Raw genomic sequence first — 14,154 nt, forward strand, 5'->3', positions numbered from 1 at the left:
TCCCATTCAGTTGAAGTTGTAAGATAGAGGATTAATCAAATGAAACATGGTGTTTATTTAAGTCATTAAAATTAACACAGTCACTAGTCTGATATTTTCCAAGTTTTGCATTAGTTTCCAGGTCCTCCTGTAGGTCAAACATCATGACGAATCAGAATCAAATCATAGACTGTATAGAACATGGACCTAGCCTAAGTGACATCACCCATTGGTTTCCAAAGCATAGTTTTGAAGCCCAACAATGCTGGTCTCCATATTGAAAATGATACCTCAAACAGCAAAGAGGTGGAGCCTCCTGACAAACAGCTACAACACGCCTGCCTGTCAATCAGATCAGTCATGTCCCTAATTATACCTATAATGCTTATCTTTCATAAAATAAAAATGGAAGAGTTATGAAAAAATTCACCCCCCCCCCCCCCCCCCCAATTAGAGTGTGCTGATAAAGAAATTAGATACTCAGACTTGAGACCGTTCGAGAAAATCAGCTGGCCAATTCTGATGTTTGAAATAACAATTTAGCCGACTCCAATACCAAGGTTTTTTTCCCCACCAAGTCATTCAAGTCAGTTTGTTCAACAGATGACTTCCTCTGCCCAATAAAAACCTCTCCTCTGAATCAGTAGTTAGGTGTACTACATGTCAACATTAAATTGATAGTGCAAAATCAGCTACTGACATCGGTTTATACCACATTATTTGTGGATGTTTGTCAACAGGGCCAATATCAGCTGATACCGATGTTGACCTGATGCATCAGTGCATCCTTAATTCATACCATATACGTTCTTTGTACCAGGCTCTAGACATGTTTATTTGTTTTTAGAGCCAGCCTCGAGTGGACACTTGAGGAACTGCAGTTTTTTTGCACTTCTGCATGGGCTTGGTTTTTCTTCACGGTGATTCCTGCTTCTGTCAAATGCAACCTGCAGAGGCTGCAAGGCAAAGTTACCTATTTAATTGAGTTCACAAGAAAGCATCTAACAGAATCTTTGTTTTGGGTTTCAGATCTGTTAAGTTCACTACTCTTCATGGAATAATTGTCCACAGTGTTTGGTTTAATGGTTGGGTGTTTTAAAGGTGAAGCATTCCAACAGCTTGTCTTTGCTTCACTAATGAGACAATTTGTACTTTCCTGTCTGTACTTTGTAGTTAAGAGCTAGATAGTTTTATGTGAACTCTCAGTGTTGGCCATTTGCATGCAAGGCTGGTTTCACTGCAGAGGAGAGGCGAGGCCTTACGCTCTGATTGGTGCAGGAGTTGCTAGACAACAGATGTCCAGCCAGCTGGGAGGTGGAGGACTACCTGTGGAGGAGGGAGAGAGAGGAGACAGTGAGAGAGTGAAGGAAAAGTGGAGGTGGGAAATGATGGAGGGAGAGGAAGTGAGGCGGTCATACGGCAGACAATGACAGAGTACAGTACAGATAGAGTTCAGCAGAATATACAGCGAGCATGACTGAACCACTTCTATCATGTACATTTACATTATGTTTTTTTCAATTTTGATTTCATTGTTATAAAGGGAAACATTAGTTTACATTGTTGGATTTACTCATGTGTCAATAACACTGCAAAAAAAGTCTCTACTGAAAGTTGATTTAAACTCACAAACACATTGCAACAAGGACATAAATATCCAATCAAAATTATATTTTTGGGATATTTGCAAATTTGCAGAGACCGTAATTGTTTTCAAATGTATCTTCAGCTGATGATGTTTCAGCTGAAATGGTTGATGACAATATTTACAATATGTTAAAGGTCACATATTCTCATTTTCAAACAGTTTAAAAAAGTCTCAGAGCGCCCCAAAACATGTGTGTGAAGTTTCCTGTTCTAAATCCACTCTGATCCTGTATTTGATCATGTCTATAAACCCCTCTATTTCAGCCCTGCTCAGAACAGGCTGTTTCTGTGTCTGTACCTTTAAATGTAAATGAGCTGTGTCTGACCACACCCCCTCTCTGGAAGGGCTCAGGTGGCTTTGGCTTTCTCGCTCCATGTCCTATTGTTTACGGTGAGAAGGCAGACTCAGAGGGCAGAACAAACACCTAGCTGTGGGCGTGTCACCCACCTGGGGGAGGGGCTACTGCCCTTTGTGATGTCATGAAGGGAAAATCTCCAAACGGCCTGTTTGAGCACACATTTTCTGAAAAGTGGAGCAGGGAGAAGACGGAGAGGATGGACTTTTCTAACAATTGGGGGGTTTGTAGACGGACAGGGACACGTATAAATGTTAGAAAAACATGGTGAAGTTTATTTTTCATAATATGTGACCTTTAAACATTTTACAGAGTGGCTCTGAATTTCTCTTACTAGCTTCTAGTTGTGGATGTACTTCTTTATCTTTGGTGTTTTCAAGTTGAGACTGGAGAGAGAAGTATTAAAGCATCTCTAAATGGTTCACAGACCTATAGAGTCAGAATAATTATATTTAATGTGACCATCGAAGTAGAACTCTACGGGCTGCAACACGTCTGCAGGCATGTTGCTTCTCAAAGCAGCTGAAGACTCGGCCTTAGTGTTTCCAACTTTTCAGAGAGTGTGGGCTGCAGAACTGTTTTCACAGGAGTATATCTGACGACAAAAGTCAATTCCTGCTATTTCTGAATGCACATGGACGCACTTTTCACACTTTCACAATGCCAAAAAAACTCAGAATAAGAGCGTAAAAAAAAAGTCTACTTGTAGGTGTGGACCAATGCATCTGTGTGGGCTGTCTGATGTATTTTGGAGTGTGTAGGAGAACGGCTCGGGGCTAAAAATGCGGACGAGTTAAAGTTTGACGGAGCACTGAAGGTTGTTCTAGTAATTTGTCAGCTGTGAAACGCCGTCATGATGAATTATGAGGTAGTGTTTGAGCCGGGGAGGAAGTTTAAAATACAAGGAACCTGTTTGTATCTTCACAACAACAAAGGTCATTAAAGGTGATAAGATGAGAGCTCTTGTATGAATTATTTATGCAACTATTTGTGCAAATGTGTTTTTATGAATAATGTATATAAATGAAAGGCATAATGGAAACCCCTCACACCCAAGCTTTCCTATGCAAACATTCCTTTCTTTACAAAATGAATATGTTGGGATCTAAATGATTTCTCCTGCCTTTATAGTTGATGAAAGTTGATTGGAGAAGTCTCAGTCTGGGCGAGCATAATGCACATTTGTAACAGACACTGCTGCGGCCTGCAGTTTGACACAGATTTAAAAATGATCTAGAGCCGAGGGCTGACATCTAAAATAAATAAAGTGAAAACCTGAAGATTTGTTAATAAATGAATCATTGAGAAAAGCAAAGCAGAGACACGGCTTCTTCTGTGTGAGGCCGAGAGAAATGGGTTGAGATAACGTGTCGTTCAGTAACGTGGTCAGACGGAGGCGGAGACGGTCAGATTAGTGACCTTGCTCAGAGGGTTCTGCTAATCATGAAATAATGGCCGCGTTGCCCTTGTTTCTGGCGCTGCCTGTCGGGATGCCTCGCTGCTACGCTGCCCGACTCTTAAGCTGGCAGTCGACTTCAAACTAAATCAAAATTGGCGTGTGTCCTCGCGGGCAATATGGCGGACGTTGCGACCACAGTGAAGAGCTGCACTGGGGGGGGTCTGTTTGTTGCAGCGTCTGCGGGGGCCTCTTGTGAGGCGTTTTCACACAGACCGTCTTTCAGAGTAATGTGATTCATCGAGCTCTGCCTCTGACCTAGGTGTGCACACGTCTGACTGTAAGTCACTGCTGTTCCTGCACGAACATATATAACATGTACAGAAGCTGGAAAGTTTATACAGACAAACCAATACATAGTGATTGACCTACATTCTGCACTTGTAAGGAAATAATTATATTGGTAAGATAATGATATTAAGGCTGTTATTGCTATTTAAAAAAAAAAAATCTGGATTTCATTTTATTCTAAAAAGAACGAATGGGAATGATTTATCTCTTGTTTTTGAAGATCTTCAAACGGATTGTCCCTTCTCTCTTCCTCCTGCTCTGTTTTGTGTGTGTGTGTGTGTGTGTGTGTGTGTGTGTGTGTCCTGTTACTAACCAGGGCAGGCTTTAAAAAAATCTGCATCTTCCTCTCTGTATTTTTAGCATTAACTGTTCTGCAGCCACAGCTTGTAGCTGTATTTGTTTTGCATGCCACTGTTGGGATTTTATCCTGGCTTCATCTCTTTCCCTGCGCCTGATGAACTCCCCCCCCCCCCCCCCTCTGCTGTGGATGAACACTGTTTCAGTCACAGTGAGTGAACATACTGTACTGGCCTTTATTTTTTTTTATCCAGCATTTGAGATGCACGCCAAGTTTCATTTTGTTTAAAGTACACAGCAGCAAGAAGTTTGTCTGTGTGTGTGTGTGTGTGTGTGTGTGTGCCTGTGGCCTCCTATAGATTCAGTACACTGACACACAGCAGCAGATGCCTGTACCTATAATGGGAACAAGCTGCCTGGTGTTCTTGCCTCTGAGTCCACGGTTTCCATAGCATCAAGAAGAGCAGAGGAGGGAGGCATGGATGAGAGTGAAAAATAGGCGTCCTATTTTATGTTGGGAAAAAAAAAAACCAAGACATCACTCTCTCTCTCTCTCTCTCGCTCTCTCTCTCTCTCTCTCCTTCTCCCGCTCTCTTTTTTTCTCTCTCTCTCTCTCTCTCCCTCTCTCTCCCCCCGTTCTCTCTCTGTCTCTAGCTGTCGGGCTCTGTGGTTCGAGGCAAAGCTGAAATGGGTCGCCTCGACACCACACTGCTTCCCTCATATTCCAAAGACGGCCGCTCTCTGACTCAGTAATACTGAATCGGAGTCCCTGGACTTTGACTCCTTTCTCGCGGGGAGGTTTGAGCGTCACTTGTTGTTACACAAAGTTAAACTAAAAATCAGTCAGGAGGAAAGAGGAGCGATGTGATTCTCTGTGAGTGCTGTCACTTTCATGGTGTACAGTAACAACGAGTATCATGTCTGTCTCCATGCGAGGACAGCGTGGTGATAGACCTGTCCTCTTGGCAAGCGTGCGAATGTTGAACACTTATTAACGACAGCAGAGTTGGAATCATTTTGGACTTTAGTAAAAATGAATGGAGTAAAATAAAATGAGAATACAGTCGTGTGAGGAACGATGTGGCCTCTTTAGAGACCCGTGCAAAGATATGTTTATTCTGTTTCTTGGGGCGCTGGTGGGTGCAGTGGTTAGTGCACGCGCCCCATGTATGGAGGCTGTAGTCCTCCAAGCGGGGCGGCCCAGGTTTGAATCCCACCTGTGGCTCCTTTCGCGCATGTCATTCCCCACTCTCCCTCTCTTTCTCTGATTTCCGACTCTATCCACTGTCCTATCTCTCCAATAAAGGCACAAAATACCCCCCAAAAAATAAAATCTTAATATTCTTTGCTTCTTCTATTATACGTTTGTTTTTGAATAAAAAGAATCTCATGAGGAAGATTAATTGCAATATCCTGGTTATCCTGATATTAGCATTTGCAGAAAAAATATCTAAAGAGACATCCCAAAATCAGCTGTAAGCTAACATAGAAACATTTAGAGAAAGAAAAGGCCGTATTATCTACACCTGGCTTTGACCTCAGAAGATTCAATTAAAGCCAAATTAGAGGAATGATCTTTGTATCCTTGTAAATGTATTTCAGCCTGAGGGCAGAGAAGGAACCTGCGAGCTCATATTGAGGCCGACACCAGAAGCGGCTGCCTCTTTGTTTGTTGTTCACTGTCGCCTGTCTGTTTGTGGCGCGTCACCAAGGCACATATCAGGTCACATTATTTTAGTCGAGCGTTTCAGTTGCGATAAGGAAAAGAGCGGGGGTCGACACGAGGCAAACACACACGCATGCACAACTGTGAATGTCAAACACACACAAGCTCCGACAAAGAGTGTCCTCCACCAAATCAAACTTCACTTGCAGCCAACTTCATGTTAGATGATTTAAAAAAAAAAAAAAAGCCAATCATTGTGGGGGGAATAATGGAGAGGATTAAAAATAACCGGCCTGTCTGTTTGTCTCTGTTCTTGTGTCTCCTCTTTTTTTTTTCTTTCAGATCATCAAAAGCTGGAGAGAGAGGCGAGGATTTGTCGTTTACTGAAGCACCCCAACATCGGTGAGCCACCAGTCCTCGTTTCCTAAAGTACAAAACACACGAGAACACATGCTGAACAGAAAGGAAGCACACATATTTTGATCAGGTCTCTGGTGAATCCTGCTATGGCAATTTATCTTCAAGACACAGTTGTGGGGGTAGGAGGAAGAGAAACTGTGTGTGTGTGTGTGTGTTCTAGGCTATCTAATGATGATGTATCTGTGTGCCGTCCTAGCAGAGTCATCAGAAAGACACAAAAACTGTACACACTCTCTCTTTAAAGCACTGACCCTTTACACTCTTTCCTCCTCATTATACCTCTGATTAGAGCCTCCTCTGTTCTGTTCACACTCAGCTGCTCTGTCCTTTTATTCACCGTCATTGTTTCAGATTTCCTCCAACACGATCATCACAGCAGAACATCCGGTCAGCTTTTTCAAGATTGCTTTAACCTTTGACTGAACACTCGGGGCTTTACCATCTGGAAAAAAATCTGGGGGAAAAAAAACACACATTTAATCCAATATCTTTAAAGAATGGGACCAAATAGAAACAGAATGTGATGATTTGCAAAAAACATTAAAAACCAAATATTTTGGGGGACGCAAGGTAGCCTAGTGGTTACTCCAAATCCACACATAGCCTCTGCGCACTGTCCTGCCCCACTAGATCCATTTCTGGAACGTGAGCGCAGCCATGATCGGCCGTCAACATCACAGGAAAAAGACAAGATCACGCAGGAATAAGGAGAAAAAAACCATGCAAACAACATGTTTCTTTGTCTTCCTGAGGATGCATTGTCATTCAATGTTGATAAAGTGATGAAAAATATGATCGCCAGGCGGTATATTGTGTTTTATTTTGAAATTGACTGGACGCTCTGTGCGCTTCCTTGTCTGACTTCCTGTCTGGGTTGTCATATTCTGTTCAGCTTGACGCCTGCAGCGTCCTCCATTGAAATTTGACTCGCTGCATATTTGAAACGGAGCAGAGCGTGATGGCCCTGCTGGCACGTCATTACGGGCCCGGAGTACGTGGAAATAGGTAGTCAGACGCCAGTGCCCCAGGTTATAGTCCTCAAAGCGGGCAGCCCGGGTTCAAATCCCACCTGTGAATCCTTTCTCGCTATCCTTGAATGTAATCGTTTATGTTTTACTTTGTATTGGACGTAATGAGACGATGTAATGAGACGTTTATGTGCATTATCAAATCCTGATCAACAATTGAACTGTCTGGTTTAAATTAGGGATTTGTTGTTGCGACGCCAAGAGCACACATCTGGAAATAGTTCCCTAACTCACAGCTCAGTGGTAACTACTTCAAACTATGTTGGCTCTGAATTCTTTCAGTCGTTGTTTTTCATAAAAGTTAGTTAAGACCCCAAACACTGTGAGAATGAGGATTGTGACTGTGCTGCTACATGTTTCAGACTGCATCCACATCATGAATCATCACAATAAGTAGAAGAAGAAGAATATCTTATAAACTGCACACTAATGTTTCTACTTTATTCCCCTGTTGTAATCCACACTGCTCCTTTTTCATATTACTTCTGTATTCCTGGCATCATGCCTGACAATTTATTACTTATCTCTGATGCACAGCGGCACCAAAGAGAAAGAGAGACTAACAAGGATTTGGCTTTCTTTGTGTTGAAGTGTTGACTGCTCTCCGTTTCACACGGCGTTCCTGTCCTCTGTTTTTGTTTGTGTTTTTCTTAAATCTCCTCGACAGTACGACTCCATGACAGCATATCAGAGGAGGGCTTCCACTATCTGGTGTTTGATCTGTGAGTAACACGCTGTCAAAGATGCACACTTCCTCTTTGTTATTTGTTTCTGTTTTACCTTCCTTTTTGACTCCTGGATTTGTATTAGTGAACGCCACCCAAAGAAATATTCTTTATAGATGTCAAGCTAGCTCGGTGTGGATTGCTCTTTGTAAATTCATAACTTAGTTGTTGTGTGGGGGTCGTCCTTAAAGGTCACATATACATTTCATCATGTTTTTCTAACACTAGTATGTGTCTCTAGTCTGTCTACAAACCCCCCAATGATGAGAAAAGTCCATCCTCTCCGTCTCTTGCCTGCTCCACTTTTCAGAAAATGTGTGCTCAAACAGGCCGTTTGGAGATTTTCCCTTCATGACATCACAAAGGTGTTTCTTTGTCCTCTGAGTCTTCCCTTTCACCGTAAACAATATGCACGGAGCGAGAAAGCCCAACGATACTCTGATACTCTGGAGTATTGCGTATTTTAGAACGATACAATCTCCTTTAGTTGAATGATCGACAGCATCAAAAAGTAGTTAAAAAAAACTACAGATCTTCAGTTATTTGTTAAAGGCTTTCTATGTGATTTTTCACACTTAAATATAATATAAATCAAGTATCTCCTCTGAAAATAACTCTGTGAGTCATGACTGTCTACAATGGGTGTAACACCCGAGTCCCACTGTCTGTGATGCTTTCTGAGTCCTATCTTCAGTTTGTTTACATCGCCTGGCCGGCCGGCTGACTCCTCCCCTCAAGTATAAAAGTTGTTTAATTGAGGGACTAGAGAAAAGAAGAATAACATACTGTACTCACTGCTTAACTGTGTTTCTAGATCACGCTCATTTCAGGTAAATTTACATGCAGTGTGAAGATACGAGCATAATAAAGATCGCTAGCATTAGCATGCTAACACAAAAATGCACCGTGAGTTGTTTTGGTTTCATGCTGGTGCTCAAGGGCGACATCTGCTGGATCAAAAAATATAAATATATAAAGCCTTTAAACAGACAGCAAAAGAGAGAGAGTTGTAATGCAACAATTTCTACCCATTTCTGGGTGCTTAGGACTCATGTTTTTTGTTTCTTTGGTATTGAAAAAGGTGTCAGTTTTATTTATTATTATTTATTACTAGTTTAAAATTCTGGTATCGTGACAACCCCTGAAATGTATCCTGTTATCTATCGTTTACTTGACCCAATGCACTGGGGGAAATCTTAATAAATGAGGTATATGTGAATGATAATGTAAAGTTACAAAAACAATGAATTTTTTTTTCCACTCACCAAGACAAATAAAAAAAACAAATCCACTACAGCGTTTTCTCTGTCCCTCTGTAGGGTGACAGGAGGGGAGCTGTTTGAGGACATCGTAGCCAGGGAGTACTACAGTGAGGCTGATGCCAGGTAACACACGCCCACAAACACAAACACAAACACACACACTGAGTGCGGCAGCCGTTATATAGCCTTTCACATATGGTCGCCTCAGAAGGTGTGATCCAGCTGCCTTGTCTCTGAGGCATCTCGGGAGTTATTTATAAAGGTGATTAATGACATATAGCCTGCAGTATTAATCATACACAGCCTACCTTACGCTGCCAGCTTTATGTTGGAATACTGCCTCCCCAGAGACACACAGAGAGAGGGAGCGAGCAGGGCCGAGATAGTGTATGTGTTTTTTTTGCTTTTTATGTCGTACACACTCTATAGCTACGGTTTATCTATACAGGGCAATACAATAAATCTTGTGACTGATGACATACCTTCATGTGGCTTAATGTCATCCGTCAGGAAGAACCGCATCGCATATAGGACATCTAATGACGGTGGCACATGATACTTTTTTTTATGAGGATGCTTCCTCTTCTCTTCCCCCTCAATTAATAACCCCCATCTCTTCTTCTTCTCTGCTTTTCTTCCTTTTCTTTTTTTGTTCTGTCTTTTCTTCCATATGTGCCATCACAACCCCGACTCTCCTTCCCCTCAGCCACTGCATACAGCAGATCCTCGAGAGTGTCCAACACTGCCATGTTAACGGGATTGTCCACAGGGATCTAAAGGTTTGTAGGAGCGCTGCCACAGCTGCAGCCATGCCCAGCCCTGACTCTGTACAACAGATGAAAACATTTCAGAAAGAACCCCCCCATGACCCCCCCCCCTTCCACCACCCTCTACAGCCATAAGCTCTTTCATTTTTATTTACAACCTGTTTGATGAAATACAGCTACAATTCTTTGCTTTCACATACAGTGTGAGTGGAATTGAGAATCATACACATTTTGTTATTTCTCATATTATATCATTCTCACTTGTAGATGGTCTTAAGGCTTTGGCCACTTAAAAAGTAGATTTGAACAACAGTTTTGGTGTACAACAAGATTCAAACATTCAGCATTGCTGAGACATTAAGACTGGCTCTACAATCTGTGTTGCATAAAAACTTGTTCAATCTTTATACCAGTGCTGTCAATATCAAGCTTAAGGATCCTCCTGTTGTAATGCTGCAGAGTGCATGCTTGCATCATATATTGACCTATAAGGCTTATCCCCATTTTAAATCTCATATGTAGTGTCATGGTGCAGAATGCCCACACTCTACGTGGGCACAGTTTCAGATCATGATGGTAAATGTATGTTGGAGTAATCTCAGGATGAGTCTGCAGAGTACGCTAAACGGCTTTTTTAAACCAAGAATTTCACAAGACGGCTTCGAGCCTCTAGCTAAGCCTCTGAAACCTTTATATAAAGGCTCTCCTCGCAACACTGGAGTCCTGGCAGCCCTTCAGTGTTCTGCCCCGCCCCCCTGGAAGGCTTCTAGAGAACTGGCCAATCAGAAGAAAGTGGGCATATGGGGAGGGGGGGTCTTAAAGAGACAGTAGCTGAAACAAGCAGTTTCAGGCAAAGGCTGAAATGAGGGTTTTTACTGACGGTGACATAAGGAGTAAATATAAATAATCGAGAAATAAAGATGTTTTTGAGCTGCAGATCCTGCAAAGCCACTCTTTCACAGACTGACAACATGAAAGGTGAAAATAAGTATATCATGGGATCTTTAATGTATAGTGTATAGAGTATAGAGTGTAGCCCTGTGGTGACAGGAAGCAAAAACAAGCAAGAACCTCAGGAATGATCTCCTTTTAGGATAATTATGTAAACATTATGTTGAGATGTGAACGATTTTAAGAGGTCACATTTATTCTCATAAACTCTGAAATCATTTCTAAGTGCAGAGAAGAGAAAGATTATCTTAATGTGTAAGAAATGAAGAGAAAAAGATTGGAAACACTGTGATGGTTTTAGAGATGACCAACCTTCGTGTCAACCCTTTTAAGCAAGACGTCCACATTTAAGTGGAGGATTTATGCATAATTATATAAGCGAGGATGTAGTTGTGTCCAGTTGTCAGTTAGCGTTCCTGTTGAGTCCTATGTCTGCCATACACCGGCTGCTCGCAGGCTGTCTGCGTTTCTAAATGTTAGGATATGTATTATTCATGAGGGCACACTGTCTAACTGGCCTTAGGTTAGCTAAGACCTTTCTGCACCTGTGTCCATAGTGTGTGTGGCTGTTTGAGAGTGGGTATGTGTGTGTGTGCCCAAGTGCTTGCTGGGGGCTTGCATATATTGACGATTGTGCTAAACTGTGATAGTGTGCGGTGTGTGTGCGGTGTGTGTGTGTGTGTGTGTTTTACCCATATGTGGCTGAGTCACTTGTTTTTACACCCACGTCTCCTGTTACACCACCACTCCCTCCTGTATCCTTGTCCCCGCTGTGTGGACTTTGTTCCCACTCATGGATTTTAAAAGTGGATTAAGCGTTTTCTGCTACCAATTCCCGCTTTCAGAATCCATGAGGCTGCGGGAGCAAGTCCTCAGCTCCAGTGTGGAGGCTGTCCGTCGTCTCCCAGAGATTTCGTCCACATTAATGTTTTCAAGGGAGTCGCCTCAGACGCGGATCTGAGATCAGTTTAGCATCGTGACCCCTAATAGTTCATATTAGGATTAGGTTTGGCTAATCTGATTTTAGATCTGTGTCCGTGGGTGGCCTGTTCCCAGAGCGTGTGACCGCTCACCTCTAACCTGTTTGACTCCGCCCCCCCCAGCCTGAGAACCTTCTATTGGCCAGTAAGCTGAAGGGGGCGGCGGTCAAGTTGGCTGACTTTGGGCTTGCTATCGAGGTGCAGGGGGACCAGCAGGCATGGTTTGGTGAGTATTCATCCATCCAGTTTTCAACCCTAAATCAGTTGGTGAATCAAGCAACCAACCAATCAGTTGATCAATCAGTCTCAGTTAGTTGACGAGAAGACTACTCACTGAACTGCCCACTCCTGCCTACCATTTAGGTTTTGCCGGCACTCCGGGTTACTTGTCCCCAGAAGTTTTGAGGAAAGACCCATATGGGAAACCGGTGGACATGTGGGCTTGTGGTAAATAACATTCTGATTCTGTCAATGCAACTGTTTGAATGATGTCAGCGCTATAAATGTTCTGTGTGCAATAAACCGTATTTTCAACATCTATTTGGTATGAACGAAGGAGTCCAAGTCGTACTTGTTTTTCTTCTTTTTTTTTTGTATTAATTTGTGTCTAAATTTCAATACCTCCCATTAATTACAGTTCCACTTCAGTCCGGTCGAAAACATGGACAAAAAGAAACAAAAGCGCAACCTGGACCCCGTTTCACAAAGATCCACACTAACATTAGAGATGTTGAACCTGTTAACTCCGCTTTAGTCAAGTTCACAGTGAGACCCAGCCAAATGTATGACGTAAACTGTTTGGATAAAATGAGATCAACTGTGCTCAAGAAAAGGAGGCAGGGCAAGTTTATTTATACAACACATTTCAGCTACAAGTCAATTCAAAGTTTTTCAGGTTCAGGTTACTTTATTCCGACCCGTAAATAAATTTGATTGCAGGGAGAGTCACATATACGTAGCACAACACAGAAAATACATAAAACATACAAAGTGCAAAATGCATGGTCCATGGGTAACAGTGCAGACGTTCATAAAGTGTGCAGATTCCAATCGTACAATTTGTTAGACAAGATGCTCTGTCAAAGTTACAGAGCCTAAACCTTTAAAATAAATAACTAAATGAACCATTAAGGAGCATGACATCAGCGTCCCAGCCTGCTATCTCTGTCCCTCCATACAAGACCTTCATTAAAACGTCCAACAACCACATCAGGCAGCAAAAAGAAGAAGAGAAAAACAAAAACAATACATGATACAAAGAGATATCCTACGACTCGTTCTGCTGTATAGTGGCTGCTGTGGACGAAGCTGTTCCTGAAGCGATTTATTCCGCACTTTGGAACTAAAAGTCTCTGAAACTCACACGTCACCATGACGATGGAAAAAGAGACACTAAAGTAGACATTCAAATTTAAAAGGATAACTCAGCTATTGTAACCGTCTCCAAAAAACCAAAGCCGATGCTATCGAGCACATTGCTCATGAGGTGTTTGAAGCACCAACACAACAAGTTCACATGTTTTATGTTGTTTGATTTGAGTGTATTTATATATTTAGGGGAACAGTATTGACTATTATATTGATCATGTCTGTTAACATGCTGTGTTGCTGACACCGTGCTTTATACTATGTTGCATCCATCTAGGTGTGATTTTATACATCCTGCTGGTGGGCTACCCTCCTTTCTGGGATGAGGACCAGCACCGCCTTTACCAACAAATCAAGGCTGGGGCCTATGATGTAAGAATTCACACGCACACAGCGCAAACAAAGGCTGGACTTTAAAAAAAGAATGTGGTTCAAAAATCTGAAAAATAACATTTCATTTTCTACTCGCATCATTTTGCTTAAGACAAAAGGTTTCTACACTTAGCTTGTCAGATGATTCAGGGTCATGACCTTTGTTTTATATTCCAAGATTTGACATTATATCAGATTGAAAATCAAAATGTACCAGGTAGATTTGAAATGGGATGTCGGCAAACATTTTCCATAATCACATGAAGACAAAACAAACTAATATTGTTATCATCTGATTCACTGTCAGAATAAAATGAACTAAATGCTAATGTTAGCTTCCAAGGTAGTGTTGTCGTACTCAGAATCTGTCTTGTTCTCAAGACCGGTCTAGAGACCACTTTTTGAAGGTCTGGGCCTCGACTTGGAATCGAAAGCATATTTACTCAGCCCCGTCTCGGTCTCAGACTGGGCGGACTCTGGAATTTAAATCAAGACCACCACTGATCAGCTATTTTTCCAAGTCATTACTTTTGATCTGAATGAAAACGCCTCTCTCTAAAAGAACGAAAAAGTTCATATCATTTGTAGT

At 42.1% G+C, this 14,154-nt stretch overlaps 1 protein-coding gene across 12 annotated transcripts in view; it reads left to right on the forward strand.

The window, feature by feature from the left end:
* camk2d2 (calcium/calmodulin-dependent protein kinase (CaM kinase) II delta 2) overlaps positions 1-14,154 on the forward strand; it is a 45,403-nt gene that overhangs the window by 15,398 nt on the left and 15,851 nt on the right. For all 12 annotated transcript variants that reach the window (XM_061065202.1, XM_061065206.1, XM_061065201.1 and 9 more), the window contains exons 3-9: positions 6,035-6,094; positions 7,808-7,862; positions 9,185-9,250; positions 9,834-9,906; positions 11,949-12,051; positions 12,189-12,272; positions 13,471-13,565. In XM_061065202.1, the coding sequence (XP_060921185.1) occupies positions 6,035-6,094; positions 7,808-7,862; positions 9,185-9,250; positions 9,834-9,906; positions 11,949-12,051; positions 12,189-12,272; positions 13,471-13,565 (536 nt within the window). The remainder of the gene's footprint in view (positions 1-6,034; positions 6,095-7,807; positions 7,863-9,184; positions 9,251-9,833; positions 9,907-11,948; positions 12,052-12,188; positions 12,273-13,470; positions 13,566-14,154) is intronic.

This window comes from Labrus mixtus, chromosome 2 (genome assembly GCF_963584025.1).
Source record: "Labrus mixtus chromosome 2, fLabMix1.1, whole genome shotgun sequence".
Lineage (NCBI taxonomy): Eukaryota > Metazoa > Chordata > Actinopteri > Labriformes > Labridae > Labrus > Labrus mixtus.